Source organism: Haematobia irritans, chromosome 4 (assembly GCF_050003625.1).
Source record: "Haematobia irritans isolate KBUSLIRL chromosome 4, ASM5000362v1, whole genome shotgun sequence".
Classification (NCBI taxonomy): domain Eukaryota; kingdom Metazoa; phylum Arthropoda; class Insecta; order Diptera; family Muscidae; genus Haematobia; species Haematobia irritans.
In genome coordinates this window covers 175400768-175418328 of record NC_134400.1, presented here as the reverse complement: position 1 = coordinate 175418328, position 17561 = coordinate 175400768, and the positions used below count along the sequence as shown (strand labels likewise).

Here is a 17561-nt window from a genome sequence, read left to right as displayed (position 1 = left end):
TTTTGACAAAATTTTTAAAGAAATAAAATTTTTTATAGAAATAAAATTTTGACAAATTTGTTCATAGAAGATTTCTTTGTTTGGTAGTGTTTTGGGTAAAATTTTCTCCAAATTTTGGTAGATTATTTTTGGCTCGAGTGGCAACCGGGCACGTGACACGAAATTGCCTTGAGTCACGACCAAGTCAACCTGTGAGTGATAAAACTAAAAATTCGTACTCATGAAAACAGTTTCACACTGAAGAAATTACTCATGATCGGCAAAGAAGCCACGCTCACCATAATATTCACGCTCACTATGCCAACAACATTCACGGTCACACTCACGTCCCCGAAATTTCTAGAAATTTTTGTGTGGGTGAGTAAAAAGTCCGTGAGCGAATTTGATATGGGGGTTATATATAATTAGGTCGATAATTCCCATGGTAGTTTTAGAGTAATATACTAATATCAGGTACCAAATTTCAACCGGATCAGATGAAATTTGCTTTTCTAGGAGGCTTAAGAAGTCAAATCTGGCGATCAGTTTGTATGGGGGATATGTGGTCCAATATGCAATACAATTAGACCCACCTCAATAGCAACTACTTGTGCATACTTTCAAGCCGTTGTTTTGTTTCGTTCGGAAATTAGCGTGATTTCAACAGATGGACGAACATTGTTAAATTAAACCAGACGACCCATACCAAGGGTCCTTTGTCAAATCCGTCTGTTCAATAGCGTATCCATTTTTCAGTTCGTCTATCACTTTGTTGAGTCACTTTAACTCTAGTTTATATTTCTTTTTTTTTTTTTCAGCAACTAAAGACAATAAACGCCTTTCCGTTGACGACAAACGTCATGAATACCGAATTAATGGCGACAAAAAAGTGTTGGCGACAGCAATTTCAGGAATAAATATGCTGATAATGATAATGAATACTTACCCGATAATGTTTGTAAGCATTGACCTGTTGTTATGTCCCATACTTTAACTGTGGAGTCAGCATTGCCCGATACTAAAATATTTTCTCTCAACTCCATTCCTGAAGTTAAACTTTGATGGCCCATTAATGTATGTTTACAATTTCCAGTCTCCACATCCCATACACGTATAGATGTATCCAAAGAACCACTTACAACGTGGATGCCATCAAACTGTAATCAAAAAGGAAAAATCACAATGAGGTTAATATTACGGAAATCTTCAAGGCATTTTTACCCACCTGCAGTGAATATACACGATTTGTATGTCCTTGTAAGGTATGCAGACATTCCGATCTCTCTGGATGCCAAATCTTGACCATGTAATCATAGGCTCCGGACACAATTAGTTTTCCATCATATTGCACACAACGTACGGCTGCCAAATGACCCACTAACACACGCATACATGTTCCTTGTTCAATATCCCAAACTCGTAGAGTTGCATCTCTCGACCCGCTTACAACTCTTTAAAAAAAATACGACAATAAATATTACAAAGTAAGTATATTATGTGAGAGGGAAATCGAAAGGAAAATAGAACATACTTGTTGCCATGCAAATGCATACAGCGCACTGTCGATGTATGACCCAAAAGCGTATGAACACATTGGCCTGTCTCCATATCCCACACTTTTAGTGTACGATCTGTACTACCTGAGATTATAATATTGCCAGACATTTGGGAAGACCACACACCGCCCGTGTGACCCACTAGAGTGCGCAGACACTAAAAACGATTTAATTAATTTTAAAGAGTTTCGGAGTAGCGATTATGTGAAACACATACCCTGCCAGTAACGGCTGACCACACTTTAAGTGTGTTATCATCTGATCCCGACACTATCCGATTGCCCGAAAACTGTAGACATGTGATGACATGTTCATCGTGACCCTTGAGAACTTTGGGTTGTCTTATTGGTCTCGACCGCCAATTCATTTCAATGATGTGCTGACGCATATATGCAGCCTTCCATGGTGATGCTATCGGTGGCATATTTCCAGCTCTTCCTCGTTTTGGGCGATCCGTTCGTGGTTCTGTTAATATTTGCCCTTGGCGACATTTCTCTTTCCACAGTAGATTATCGTCACAAAGGAACCGCCAACTTCTGCATGTTTGGGCAGCTCGCAATAGATCCTGGGGATCCAAATAGGACAATACTTGCAGAGCCAATTCTCGAGGTAGTAGTGAAATAAAATCTCGCTGAAATTGTGGTTCGATAACCTTCATCATATGACGAACCTGTGTTGGTTCGCAATGATCAATCAGTCGATCTAGTGCCAGAAGACGTTCGGCATGTGACCAGCGTTGGAATTGTAAAAGCCATTGCTGTAATTCGGGTGGGGGATTGTCGCGATTGGGAATTAATGAACGAGGCGTACGTCTTCCCAAAGGGGAGCCATTGACCGACACCGAAAGGAGGGCAACAGATGGTGATGACACATGAACCAGGCTACTGGATGCATTCGTTTGCGAGGAACGGGGTGTAGAGGTAAAATCATATGCTATGCGTTTGCGACTGTTACTCTCCATAACGGTTCCCATTGTACTACTGCCGCCACTACCAGTAATGGTGGTGGAGTTATAATCATGATCCATTAAACGACTGTCGTGGTACTTTCGTTTGCGATTGGTATTACACTCTGGTGAAACTGCGCTTACGTCTTCGGATATCGAAAGATTTTGCATTATATTATAGGATAGATCTCCGCCACCATCTTTACCACTACCGCCATATACATGTGATGTATCCAAATCATCTCCATCATTTAAATCACTCATGCTTCCACCATGACTACTGCCATCTCCAAGTGAACTTTGATGGCATGTGCAAATTTCCTCAATATCCGAGTTATTATCCTCGCAATCGAACCAGCCCGAGTTTTGATGGTTGAAAGTGAAGTTATTGTCCACATGGTCGCTTAACAAGCGTAAATCATTCATGATATTTTGTGATATTTCAGAACGGCGACTGGCATTTGATCGGCTAGTAGTTGCATTACCACCAAGGGAAGCATCATTGGCACCATTGTTATTGGTGGTGCCAGCATTTGAATTACGGGACAAATATCTTTCATTTGTTTGAGCACTAGCATTAACTTGTTTATGCGTTCTAGGTGGCGGGGCGTATTGGCATCTTGCTGATGATGTCGATGGCTGCGCATCATCGTCTTGGTTTTCATTGGTGGATGAATTACTATTCTGATTAGAGTTATTAGCAAGAGATTTTATAGCAGTGGTACGGCTACAACCGTTTTCGAACACATGGATCACCACTGACGAGGAAGATGGCGATGAAGGTTTTGTTATGGCTGAAGAAGATGATGTGGATGGACCTGACTGATCTTGGGGTTTATTATCTTTTCGCAATTTATCAGTTTGCTTATTTGCGGTCATTGCCGAGCTTGTGGAGGAAGGTCTAGATATAAGACTATCATTTGAATTGGAATTTGAGTATATGTCGGAGGAACCTAGACTAGACACAGGCTCTACAATTACCGATCCTGAACTTGAAGCTGATGTAGAGGTTTTTGACGTTGAGGCGAGGACGGAGGAGGAGGAGGAGGACGAGGGCTTAACAGAGGATAAGGATATAGTTCTAAGTGTTTGTTCAGTGCTGCTACTGTTTAGTGATGTCTTTTGTTGTTGTTCCTGTTTCATTTGATGCTGGTGATTATCGTTGTGACTTAGAGTATTGCTTAGATTCATTTTGGCAGTTGATTTGGTCAGGCGTACAATTAATTTTCGACTACTTGTTGGCGTGGCTGATAAGTCTTTATAGGTACATTTACTATCCGATGAAAATCCTCTGGAATTGGTACTAGTGGCATGATGATTTTCAGCTGCTGCCGCTGCTGCTGCAGTCACAGCAATGTGTGATCGTTTGCTGTCATTGTTCACCATGCGAGATTTCACCAAATTTAAATGCAACACATCGTCCTTGCTCAAAGAACTCGTTTTCAGTATTATGCCTCCCGTCAAACGTTGTTCGTTCTCAAAATCTCGCCGTTCTATCAAGTCCATGGATTCGATATCGGACAAAGTTGGCATTACAATGGAAGTCGCCGATTTCGTAGCTTGGCCAGATGTTGAGGATGACATTTTCGAACTACTAGACGGTAAATCCTGAGATATTTTGTTTTGATTCAAGTTCATATTCTTCAGTCGAGACGACATGTGTTCGTTTTCTGTGCAGTTGTTTTGAGATTCAGACAAATCGTATATCAATTCTTTGGGCTGATGCAGCAAGGTGGCTTTACTTTCCCCAGTCGTTGATGAAGATGGCGTTTCATCACCCGCCTCACCTGCTTTGGAAAACTCATCGCTAAGGCGTTTGGGAACGACATTCTTATCATTCACATACTCCTGTGTACCTTGAGACGAAGATGACATTGGTGGATGATGCATGGGATGCTGTTGTTCTTCAACCACAGGTGTTTCCAGAAATATCATGCTACCATTTGTACTCATAATAACTCCGTTATTTATAGCATTGGATGTTGCCCGTCTAGCTGACATATTAATCTGGGAATTTCTATTAGCAGATTGATTTGTAGAGTTCATTTCATCTTCAATCTCTTCGTCGTCCTCTTCTTCTTCGATGTCATCTTCGTCTTCTTCCTCTGCCTCTTCGTCGTCGTCATCATCATCATCATCATTTATGACGTAGACTTCGGAGGTGTTACAAAATTGATTATTACTGGATGTTGAGCTCGTGGATGAATCCGAAGAAACTTTGATTATCCGTATGGCATCCGTTGACGAACTATTCTCATCAGCAACATTCTCGGATGTCACATCCTCATCGTCATCTCCATTTGCTGAAGATGGTGGCAATAAATTTGATGAACTTATTTCATAAGCATCCAAAGCACCGGATGTTGTGGTTTCATCATCAAGGACAACTTCGGCAAATGCATGTTGTGAATTTGTTTCGAAATCTTCCTCTTGCAGCAGCGACATGGAGCCACGATTTATATTTGGCTTATAAAAGTCTACAACTTTATCGTTGTTGGGATTCGCCGATATTTTGCCAACAACTGCACACGATTCTTTTATATTATCCCCAGAGGAATTGTTTACGTTTGAAGTGTATGTTGATAGTTTAAGAGAATCACTAGATTTTGTTAAGTTTATTGCAACTGCTTCGAATTCATCGATACATTTTTCTTCCATAATACACTTTAAACGTTAAGGCTGAAGACAGTGCTGGATCTCGCTGTTTTTATAAATTGGTGTATCTATAAAAAAAACAAAAATTGAATAAAATTTGTACCAGAATGATTTAAACATATTAACTTGTGTATGAGTTTAACCTTAACATAGCTTTTTTTGGGCCATGTAACAAAAGCGGACCCTATCTCGACCCCATCATGGCAATGTAATGCTATCCACTATTTGTGATCCAATTTCAAATATGGAGTTATCGATAAAATTAGGATCTGATACATAAGACCGATATGATTTACGCCAAAAAGATCTAAAATAAATAATTAATCGACTAATAGAGCAAAGATATTTTGCAAAGTCGATATAATTTTGCAGAAGCCTTACAAGTTTCAAAACGCAAACGATCTTACAGCAAAACAAAACAAATTCTAACAAATTCTAATGGGCAAAGAAAGTCGCTACGTCCACGGTTGCCACGCGAGTCAAAAATAATCTAACAAAATTTGGAGAAAATTTTGCTAAATAAAAAAAAATCTTATTAGGCAAAATTTTATTTTTTTCAAAATATTATTTCTATGGAAATAATGTTTCTCAACATTTTATAAATATTATTATCTCTATAGAAATTTTTCTCAAAATTTTATTTCCAGGGAAAATTTTGTCAAAATTTCATTTCTATAGGTTTTCTAAAAATTTTATTTCCAGGGAAAATTCTGTCAAATTTTTATTTCTATAGAAAATTTTGTCAAATTTTTATTTCTATAAAAATATTGAAGTACCTCTTAGTTGGAGAGGAATAGCTTGCAAAATCTACCAAAACATCAACAATTCTACCAATCTACCAAAACTCTACCTACTCGGTACCAACAATTGGACCGTCTGAAGAAAGGAGATGATTTGAGTTCCATCAGGACAATGCCACAAAGAAACACGTCAGACTTGGTTGGGAAATTCTTATGTGTCCACCGTATAGTCGGGAAATGGCACAGTGCGATTACCATCTATGTATTGCTGGCGAACATTTGAGCCAAAAAGAAATGATGGCTTCTAAAGGGTGGTCAACGGTCAAAATTTGGTCAATATAAACTCGACGTATTTCTTTCAATTTTGCATTTAAAAAACCTGAACACCCCTAATTTTGAAGGTGTGTGTGTGTAAAATGTTGCTCCTATTTTGATTTTGGAATTCACTCTTCAGTTGTCAAAATGCCGTCCAAGCAAGAAGAGCAGCGTATCAAAATTTTGCTCGCGCATCGCGAAAATCCGAGCTACTCGCATGCAAAGCTGGCAAAATCGCTAAAAGTTGCCAAATCAACCGTTACAAATGAAATTAAAGTGTTTGGGGAACGTTTGTCAACAGCCAGGAAGTCTGGATCGGGGGGAAATCGAAAACCGGAAGCCGCTGAGACGACAAAGAGAGTTGCCGGTAGTTTCAAGCGCAACCCTAACCTCTCTCTTCGAGATGCCGCAAATAAGCTGGGTGTATCGTCTACAACCGTGCATCGAGCCAAAAAACGAGCCGGACTATCGACTTACAAGAAGGTAGTGACTCCAAATCGCGATGATAAACAAAATACGACGGCCAAAGCGCGATCCCGGAGGCTGTACACGACGATGCTGACGAAGTTTGACTGCGTGCTAATGGACGACGAAACCTACGTCAAAGCCGACTACAAGCAGCTTCCGGGACAGGAGTTTTATATGGCTATTGTCAAGCGGAACCTAAAGAAGACCAAAAAACTGCTAAGGACGAGCAGCAGTTCAAAGCAAACTGGCTTTCTGCGGCGAAGAAGGTGGCTGTACAAAATCTGATGGCAGGTGTCAAGCGTGAGGCCCGGCAATTCGGATTTGGAAAAGCGAAAGCCTAACTGAATATTTTTCCTGAATTTTATACTAAGTTCAATTAGTATATAATTCAGGAAAAAGAAATTTAATTTGATTTTTTAAATAAACGATTTCACCGATTTACACGCGTTTTCCCTTGACCAAATTTTGACCGTATCACCCTTTATGCATTAATCCAACAAAAAACAAGTAAGGAAAGTCTAAAGTCGGGCGGGGCTGACTATATTATACCCTGCACCACTTTGTAGATCAACATTTTCTATTCCGTATCAAATCCGTCAAATATGTGGGGTGCTAAATATAAAGTTTTATGTTCCCATATACGTATATTTAAATCTGACCTGATCTGGACAAAAATTTGTTAGACTTCTACAAAATCTATAGACCTAAAATTTTAGTCGGCTAATGCCCAGGGGTGGAACTCTGTACTAATTTTGAGACAGCTTCGCAAAAGTGTATTTATGATTTATTGATCGATAGATGTGTATTAGAATTATAGAAAAATTGGAGTCATGTTTACAAGTTTTAGACTTAGAAGTGGGGATTTTATAAGGCCATTTTTGCCCAAATCGGAAAAACATATATATGGAAGCTATATCTAAATCTGAACCGATTTCAACCAAATTTGACATGCATAGCTACAATGTTAATTCTACTCTCTGTGCAAAATTTCACGTAACTCGGATTGCAATTTTTACCTCTGTGGTCATATTACGCCAAATCGGACTCGGCTATAAAAAGAATAAGAGAGAAGTGGTATCACAATGGACTGAATAGTGAGCCTGATACATCGGGCTGCCACCTAACCTAACCTACAAAAATATAAGCGTCGCCAAGATAGTAGTGGAAATGTTCTTTTTTGGATCCGAAAGTGGTACAAAATTGTCGTAGAAGTAATGACTTTAACCCTCTAATGCCCCAATTTTTTTGCCGGCTGATTAAATATTCAATGTTAACGACACAAAAACAAGAAAACAAAACAAGAAAAATGTATGCGGTAAAATTCAGTATATTCTGCAAGGCCTCTTGAACAGATTTTACTAAGTTTTCTTTTTATTTTACCCATTTTTGTTGTCTTACGGTGTGTTTTACTAAAAGCTTCCTGATTTTACGAAGCCCGCCTAAAGGCGGGATTGGGCATTAGAGGGTTAACATGGGCTTGTCTTAGGACGGATGTCCACCATTTCAATAGCCGCTGCACTGAATTTGCATCCTGCTTAGCTGTGATCCGACTTCTGGGCTTTGGATGTGATGTTAAAAAATGTTGTGATATTTTGCCAAACAAAAAATTATAATTTTGGCTAAAACGTTTGACCTGAAATATTTTCAAAAATTCGTAATTTTTCTAGAAAACTTTTTTTCGACAAAACTTAAATAATTTTAACAATTTTATTTATTTTTACTCTGGTTTTAAACTATTTTAAACAAAAAAAGTTAAAATTTATAAACAAAAATTTAATCTAAAGAACTTCCTGTGTAGTTTAAATAAAGAACATCTATGGGAGGACATTTTTGGAAGTGCTTTTAAAGTTGTGTCTTTGGAACAAAACTCTTTACCTTTAAATGGTAAAGAACAAAATGGTGATGATTGACCCAAAATAGGATCATTCGAACTGTGGTAATTGAAGCCTTCGATAAACTCAAATTTCTCAATAAAACGAATGAATTGGTATTGGAAAAATTCATCAGCATTTCTAAAGTATTAAAGTATATTATCAGCATGAATAAGGAAGATGTATGCAAGAAATCAACACAAATCTACGTCCAAAACGAAAAAATTGAAGAATACTAAACCACTTGGTGTCAGATATTTGGGAATGAAGCTCAGTAGACCGAGATGCTTGGAGCTTTAAACATTTTATGGGGCGTTTAATATAAACACTGTTTTGTAATACCTTCTTGTTACATTACATTTATCCTGCATGAATCACATCTTGTTCGTTGAGTTTAACAAGTATCCGACATGATTTGCTGTTTTCGCAAATAATTGCAGTATTCCATTTTTCAGCAGATGTTTTGCACATTTCGTTGAACATATAGATAGATACGCAATACAGAAATGAAAACGTTACTATGTTTTCAAGTTGAAAATAACATATATTTTCGCGGCTAATTAAAAATTACAAATGAAAACAAACATATTCCTTTTAAATCTGGATAAAGTATTTATGGCAACGCCGGCAAGCATTAATAGAGTGAAAGTAACTCCTTTAACATTAATTACTTTAGTAAATTAATTTTCCTAGCGAAAATCGATCATTTATTTATAACTTTATTTATTATAATTACAAATTATAATAAACTTATTTATACGAGCACTAGCAACTAGAGGCTATAGGCCTATCATCATACTACCGGCCTTAATATGGTATTTCTTTATTGTTTTTTGTTAAATTTTCAAATTTTTTACAGAGACACTTCTAAAAAAAATCACCAATAATCGTTCCCAATATGCAGGGAAAGTGAAGAGCGTTAGTCGCACATACATAACAAAACGAAACAATTGAGAACACTCTTTTGTTTTATGGTTTATTGACTTGTCATCTATAACATCATTTAACCTTCATTTTTTATGGAAAATGGTCACCTGGCTTTAAAGGGCCAAAATTCTTATGATGTTCAATCATTTTCTTTTTATTTTATTTTTTTTTTCACATAGAGAATCTCATCAATAGGAGTAATGAGAACTCCTACTTTATAATTGCCACAAATTTAACAATATCCAAATGAGATTACAAACAAACAAAACACACACAATCAACCGGTTAGCATAGTTATCCAGTCATCAGCCGCAATAATATCATCTCATCATAATTATAATGTCCATCGAAAAAAAGATTAAAAAATATCCTCGGTGTTTCATAAAAAATGAAAACGGAACCATAACAACAACAACAAAGATTATATTTTGACCTATCGAATAGACGGAACGATCTTTACCCAGCCAGCTTTCCAGTACAAATCCACAACAGAAACTGCCAACATTCCGCAATGAAGTGAAAAAATGGCAAAATTCCCATAATACGATGTGGATGAAGTGTATACAACATACAAAAGACAACAAACATACATACATACCATACAGATACAACAGACGGACAGAGCGGCACGGCAGACAGATAGACATGGCGATGACGATGAAATGAATAAATGGAAGATGATGATAATTATGATGCTATTACAAAAACAAGAAAACCACTGCAGAATATCATCTTCATATATACAAATGTATGTATGTATGTATGTCGTACTAGCAAAGCGATCGAGCGCAGCAGCAAACCCCATTCAGACAACGATGTGTCTCAAGCTCACAGCTTCAATGTGTATTTATTCTCTGTCATATTCTTGTGAAGATACACCAAACAAAAACAACCACTTTTGAACTAAAGATCACAGCAGGCAGGCATCGAAGGTAGATTGTATTCTGACATAGCTGCAGTGGCGGCCGCAGCAGCAGAAAATGAGGCGGCATAAATGGAAGTTGTAGTAAGAAGATATATATACAACAACAACAACGACGAAAGCAAACTAAACGATGGGAAAATACCTATACATAAACAAAGTCTTCAGATATTTTACTAACACTGAGACAATAATCGTGCAGAACGTATATACACACGGAGACAAAAGTATTCGTAGAACCAACTAATAATGGAATTCCCACTCATCCTCCGTGTGATACTCAACCCAAGGATAAAACACCGGTTGTAAAATGCTCATGAATGTGATCGGCTATTTAATGCAACCGATAAATAAAACTAAGACAATAACTGGATTAGAGCCGCGGTTGCCACTCGAGTCAAAAATAATCTACCAAATTTTGAAGAAAATTTCTATAGAAAATTTTGTCAAAATTTATTTCTTTACAAAATTTTGTCAAAATTTTATTTCTATAGAAAATTTTGTCAAAATTTTAATTCTATAGAAAATTTTGTCAAAATTTTATTTGTATAGAAAATTTTATCAATATTTATTTCTTTAGAAAATTTTGTCAAAATTTCAATTCTATAGAAAATTTTGTCAAAATTTTATTTCTATAGAACATTTTTTCAAAATTTTATTTGTATAAAAAATTTTATCAATATTTATTTCTTTACAAAATTTTGTCAAAATTTTATTTCTATAGAAAATTTTGTCAACATTTTATTTCTGAAGAAAATTTTGTCAAAATTTTATTTCTATAGAAAATTTTGTCAAAATGTTACTATTTCTACAGAAAATTTTGTCAAAATTTTACTTCTATAGAAAATTTTGTCAAAATTTTATTTCTATAGAAAAATTTGTCAAAATTTTATTTCTATAGAAAAATTTGTCAAAATTTTATTTCTATAGAAAATTTTGTGAAAATTTTATTTCTATAGAAAATTTTGTGAAAATTTTATTTCTATAGAAAATTTTGTCAAAATTTTATTTCTATAGGAAAATAAAGATATAAAAATTTTGTGAAGTTCCTTTTAGTAGAAGTTCCTTTAGTAGTTTATTTTGCAAAATCTACCAAATCATCAGGAATTCTACCCATCTACCAAACAGTAAAAAAAAATCTACCATATTTGGTGGAATTCTACCAACTGTGGCAACCGTGATTGAGTTCTAAGCGTTTTTCTTTTGCCGTAGCCGAATATTTTTTAATTTACAATTAAAGATGCTTGGTTATGTTAAAGATGTTTCACTTCATTATTATCATATTTTATTGAACAAAGGCATAAAAACAACAAGTCTTATAATATTCTTTTAGAACTTACAGATTTTTTAGGATAAAAAATCAGTGATTTTACTGATTCAAATTCGATACTTGGACAATTCGATAAACAGAAAAAAATGTCACCAAAACATTTCTAATTAAAAAGTTGATTGAAGTTGAATTTTTTCAATTATTAAATTAATTGATACAATTAACTTTTTAATTAAAATAGAAACATTAAGTTAATTTAATCAATTGAAAATGTTTAAAATTTAACTTTTTAATCAAACTCGGAAGACTAAGTCGGTTAAAAATGTGATGGAAATTTGTTTTAATTTTTTAGTTAAACATTTATTTCAAAGATTCAATTTTTTAATCAAAGTAAAAACACAAAGACAGTTAAAAAAATAATTGAAAATAGTTACGCTTTTAACTAAAAATAATAGTTTTGCAATCAACATCAATTACATTTTTAATTGAATCAAGTAAAAAAATTAAGTGATATTTGCTAATGAGATCAATTATTTTTTTTAATCAAGTATTTTTCTATGCCCAATTAAAACTGTGATTGATATTATCATTTTTGTGATTAACCACATTTCAATTACAAAATTAATTGAATTAATTAATCTCATGATTGAATCAGAAAAACAATTTTTTGTGATTATGTTATGTATGTGTATGCCCGCATGCCCGCCTTGCATACATATGGTCGTGGGTTCAACCCCAGTTTCGACCGAACACCAAAAAGTTTTTCAGCGTTGGATTATCCCTTCTCAGTAATGCTTGTGACATTTCTGAGTTTTTCAAAGCTTCTCTAAGTGGTTTCACCACCATGTGGGTCCATTGTCATTGAGCTAAACATATAATCGGAGAGATAAGATCACTATGGACTGAATAGTCTAAGTGAGTCTGAATTATCGGGCTTCCAATATACCTAACCTAACCCTAGTGTTGCAATCTGCTAACATAACTGACTCTATATCGTATAGCTTGACATTTTTGATGTTATAAATACTCAGAACGTTTTAACATACGAGCGCTATTTGTGTTGTTTACAGCAACATAAACTTTCATCGCTTAAAAAAAAAATTGAATTAAATCGTGATTATTTTTTACAATTTTCGAAATGGATTGACGCAACGATGAATTAATTCAATTTTTGCGGTGAAGCTCCGTCAAGGATTAGTGTTTATCTATGGTATGATGAATTTAATCGAGATCGTAGTTCACTCCAAAAAGAATTTCGTGTAGGTCGTACAAAATCAGTTGTTCGATGTAGCAACCAGACATTGTAATCAAAAAAAGTCGAATTTTCGACCAGGCGACTTTTTAATAAAAATTCGGAGAAGTCAATGGGGTATGATCCGATATTCGGAATCGCAAATCGCAAAATTTTCTTTTGGCGATTTTTCTTTACCCTAAAACACGGTTTTCTTAACCCTAAAACATACAAATGGCAACATAGTTCTCTTTGATAAGAAGTTCAAATACAAATTGAATTTAAGTCCGATAGGACCTCAATATTTTTCTTTATGGGAAAACTACATAACGACTTTCAGACATTTTCAAAAATTCAAACAATCGGCTATTTAAAAAAAAATTGAGCAGCGGTTAAAACTAATAAATTATACCGCCTTAATATACTCCTAGAGGTATTTCCCTTTGGGCAATATCACAAGTCGATTACTCGAATATGAAGTCGACTTTGATTTTCTTGCAAAAAAGTCGATTTTCGACTTTCGTATTCCCAGAATGAATGTTGTTTTAGTTTCGCCACAAATATACAAATGAGAATTAAATAAGGGCTATAGGGAGTATAGTGATTACATGCAATTTTTGAATTTGTGATTCTATATAAAATGGTATTTTTTTTTCATTCACAGGTGCATGAGTATTGGACTTTCTCTCGTTAAAGAGCGTGAATCTGAAATCTTGGCGTGATTAGATTTTTTAACAAAGAGCAGTATAAAATTGTACTCAAGTGACATTTTCGACTACGGGTTTTGTTTGATAAGTGTATACAAGCAAAGTCTATGAGTGGGTCGGTACGGTTTGTAGATCTTAGCTCAAAATTTGTCATGAAAAACAATCCACTGGGCCCGTATACAACACACCTCACTGGTAGTTACGAAAATGCCTATATATGTATTTATGAATATGTGAAATACGCATACGTACATCATTGGGGGTAAAATCTCAGTTTAGCTCTTTCTGCGCTGTGTAGTCGTCGCTGTAAACGTCGTCGTAAAATTCACAATGAAAGAAATCTCTTAAGTGCAGAAGCAAAACAAGAAGAATGACTGCAGTAGCAGCAGTAAACAGCCAACAGCTCTTTAATGATATACAAGTGAAGTAAAACCACCACTATGTGCTCTATGCTTGCCGAGATTTACAAAGAGAATGAAACCTATTTAACAATCAAGGCAGCAGCAGCATCAGCAGCAAAAGGAAGGAATGTTGTTGTTTCAAAGGCCAATGATTTTGTTGTTTGGTTAAAGAACACCATCAACCAACAATCTACGGTATGATGGCGGCTGCAAGTATTTTCCCAAACAAAATCACCTTGCAAAATATTTCCCAGTTCGCACAATATATTTTGAGCATATGTACATAGCTGTTTAACACCGCCGACACCAAACCAGACCAGACTAAAAAGGCTGTATGAGGCATACAGCAGTGAAGTGTTGTATGTATGACTAATACAAAACGGCATTAATAGCCATACTTTGCAGCCAGATAAATGCAGCTTAGACCTTTTTGCGTGAGAACCACATACAAATCCAAATAAAAATCTTTTTCTCTATGTCCTCGATCAATGACATAGCATTACAATAGGTGGAATGCAGAGAATAGTTTGATTGCAATATTTGTGTGTTTTGGCAAGCACAACAAACATATTTGCCACTATTCCTGTTGTTGTCATCGATATGGTGTAAAGGCAGGCAAATCTTTTTCGTCGATGAACACCACTTTTTAATAAATTATTGTATGATCAGTTAATTTATAATAAACTTTGTAGTAATATCAAACAACAAGTTAACAATTGATTAATTGTCTGTTGTAGTTGCAGCGCTTGGAGAATCTGAGGTGATAGGTTAGGTTAGGTATAGTTGCAGCCCGATATTTCAGGCTCACTTAGATTATTCAGTCCATTGTGATACCACAGTGATGAACTTCTCTATTATCACTGAGAGCTGCCCGATTCTATGTTAAGCTCAATGACAAGGGACCTCCTTTTTTATAGCCGAGTCTGAACGGAGTTCCACATTGCAGTGGAACCACTTAGAGAAGCTTTGAAACACTCAGAAATGTCACCAGCATTACTGAGGATAATAATCCACCGCTGAAAAAAACGACCCTGTGTATGCAAGGCAGGTATGCTAACCATTGCATCACGGTGGCTGAAGTGATAATCCTTATGTTCATATTGACTTCTGTCCAGCCGATTATGATGGAGCTTTTTTCTCTGTCTATGTTGACCGCATTTTAAGTTAACAATTACCGTGGTGCATGCCCACCTTGCATTCAAAGGGTCATGGGTTCAATCCCATTGGTGCAATGGTTAGCATGCCCGCCTTGCATACACAAGGTTGTGGGTTCGATTCCTGTTTCGACTGAACTCCAAAAAGTTTTTCAGCGGTGGATTATCCCACCTCAGTAATGCTGGTGACATTTCGGAGGGTTTCAAAGCTTCTCTAAGTGGTTTCACTGCAATGTGGAACGCCGTTCGGACTCGGCTATAAAGAAGAGGTCCCTTTTCATTGAGCTTAACATGGAATCGGGCAGCACTGAGTGATAAGAGAGAAGTTCACCAATGTGGTATCACAATGAACTGAATAGTCTAAGTGAGCCTGATACAACGGGCTGGCACCTAACCTAACCTATCCCAGTATGAACACCAAAAAAATTTTTCAGCACTGATTTATCCCTCTCAGTAACCTTGGTAACATTTCCGAGTGTTTCAAAAAAATTTTAATATTTCATCGTAATGTGAAATGCCTACGGAATCGGCTATAAAAATGTCATTGAAATCGAGAAGCATTCATTGATAAGAGAAGTTCTTCACCTGTGGTATCCCAATTTGAGTGATCAAAACCGATTTAACTTTTTATCCCGATTGCCGGTTTTGATGGAAATCACATTTTCGGTGGACCGCGGAGTTTCCATGAATTCGCCAACCGGCTTTCAGTTATTGCATTTTCAATCTAAATTTGCCAATTATAAGCAAATTCATGTGGGTATATTAAAAAAATGCAATCAAAATACTTTCATATAGGTGCAACGTACATATGAATTAAATAAAAATGTGTCCATCTTTTAATAAATTATCGAATTATTTTTTCATTGATTTTATATGACAAATTAGTCTTCAAAATTACGTGATTTTATGAAGATCAGTTGAACCGCCCACCGAAAATAGTCAGATTTTTAAGTCCTAGAAAAGTAAGATCGACGCAGAAATCGGCACACAAAGAGTGCCGATTCCAAGTTTTAGGGAAATTTAAATGATGACATTGTCCTATATCATATATCTATCTACATATGGCCTAAGGGGGTTCAGTTTTGTTTAATAAAATAAAATAGAATTTGCTGCAATAACTTCACGAACATCCAAGCACGCCTATTGACATGCTCTGCACCTATAGAAAGAAAAATACATCCAATTAAAAATTTGATTGAAGTTGAAAAACATAATCTGTTAAAAAATTAAATGATTCATTTAAATTTTTAAATTAAAAAAAGTTATTAAATTTGATTAAAAATTGTTAAATTTGAGAAATTTTTTGTTTTTGGCGATCAAACAAAGCCTATTAAAATTTATTGAAAATGCCAAAGAAATCAAATAATTTTTTTAATCAATTATATTTTTTATTTTTAATTAATACTGAGATTGCTACTATCGTTTTCATGATTGAATCAATTCCAATAAAATTTATTGGAACAATTTCTATGCAGAAAAAAATATTAAGAATTTTTTCAATTACAATTTTTTATTGGATATGAACTCAATTTTATATAAAATTGATCATTGATTTTAAGAATTTTTTAATCAATTGGATCAATTAATAAATTAATTGGATCAATTAATTTTGCTAATGAAATAACAAAATATTTTTGTAATTTGCTTTATAAATGTTGCAGAAGAATTATAAGGTCCCGTGTAAAAATTGGGCGATCTAATTAGATAGGATTAGATCTCAAAATTCTCCACTTTAGATCTAAGCAGATTTACCTAGATATAATGAGACAGAATTATATATAATTCCACATATGACGAGATCTAACATCAGATCCAACTATATATAGGTATAGACATAATCATATCTAAGACATTAGATCTAAGCCAATATTGAGATCTGATCAGATCTATCTCCATAGTAATTAGATATGATTAGATCTTACTATTTTTCGGATCTACTCATATCTAATTGTATCAAATTAGATCTCTCAATTTTTATTCGGGGTGCAGATTTTTTAAGAAAGTCCTCCATAACATAAAAATTATTCACTTGATCAGAATAAATTATTTGTACTCAGTGTTGCCAATTTGGTGCTTTTAGCACCAAATTTAGTGCTTTTTGATTTCTAAAAAGCACCAAATTGCCTTTTTGGTGCCTTTTCAAAAAAAGCACCAACTTGGTGCTTTCTGGCATTTTCATTTAGTGCTTTTGGTGCTTTTTTTATTTTGAACAGTATTAGTTTAATTGATACAAAAATTTTGATTAGACTTTCAAGAGCCGAAAAAACTCAAATTTATTGCCAAATATAGAATTTGATTGTTATGAAGTTGGTATTGATTATTTTTTAATTAATATTGTTATTTAGGGTATTCTGTAGGAAAGTCGAGCGATGAGTGTCGAATTTTTGAATTTGGTAAAGATGTCATTAAAAACGTTTGT

General features: G+C 35.0%; 1 protein-coding gene across 1 annotated transcript in view; it reads right to left on the bottom strand.

Moving 5' to 3' along the window:
* The window catches only part of ago (F-box and WD-40 domain protein 7), a 38692-nt gene that overhangs the window by 4308 nt on the left and 16823 nt on the right, over positions 1–17561 (bottom strand). Inside the window, exons 2-5 of the mRNA XM_075308409.1 lie at positions 1753–5204; positions 1511–1692; positions 1205–1430; positions 926–1136 (exon numbers count right to left, since the gene is read on the bottom strand). Coding sequence (XP_075164524.1) covers positions 926–1136; positions 1205–1430; positions 1511–1692; positions 1753–5139 — 4006 coding nt within the window. The 5' untranslated portion in view covers positions 5140–5204. The remainder of the gene's footprint in view (positions 1–925; positions 1137–1204; positions 1431–1510; positions 1693–1752; positions 5205–17561) is intronic.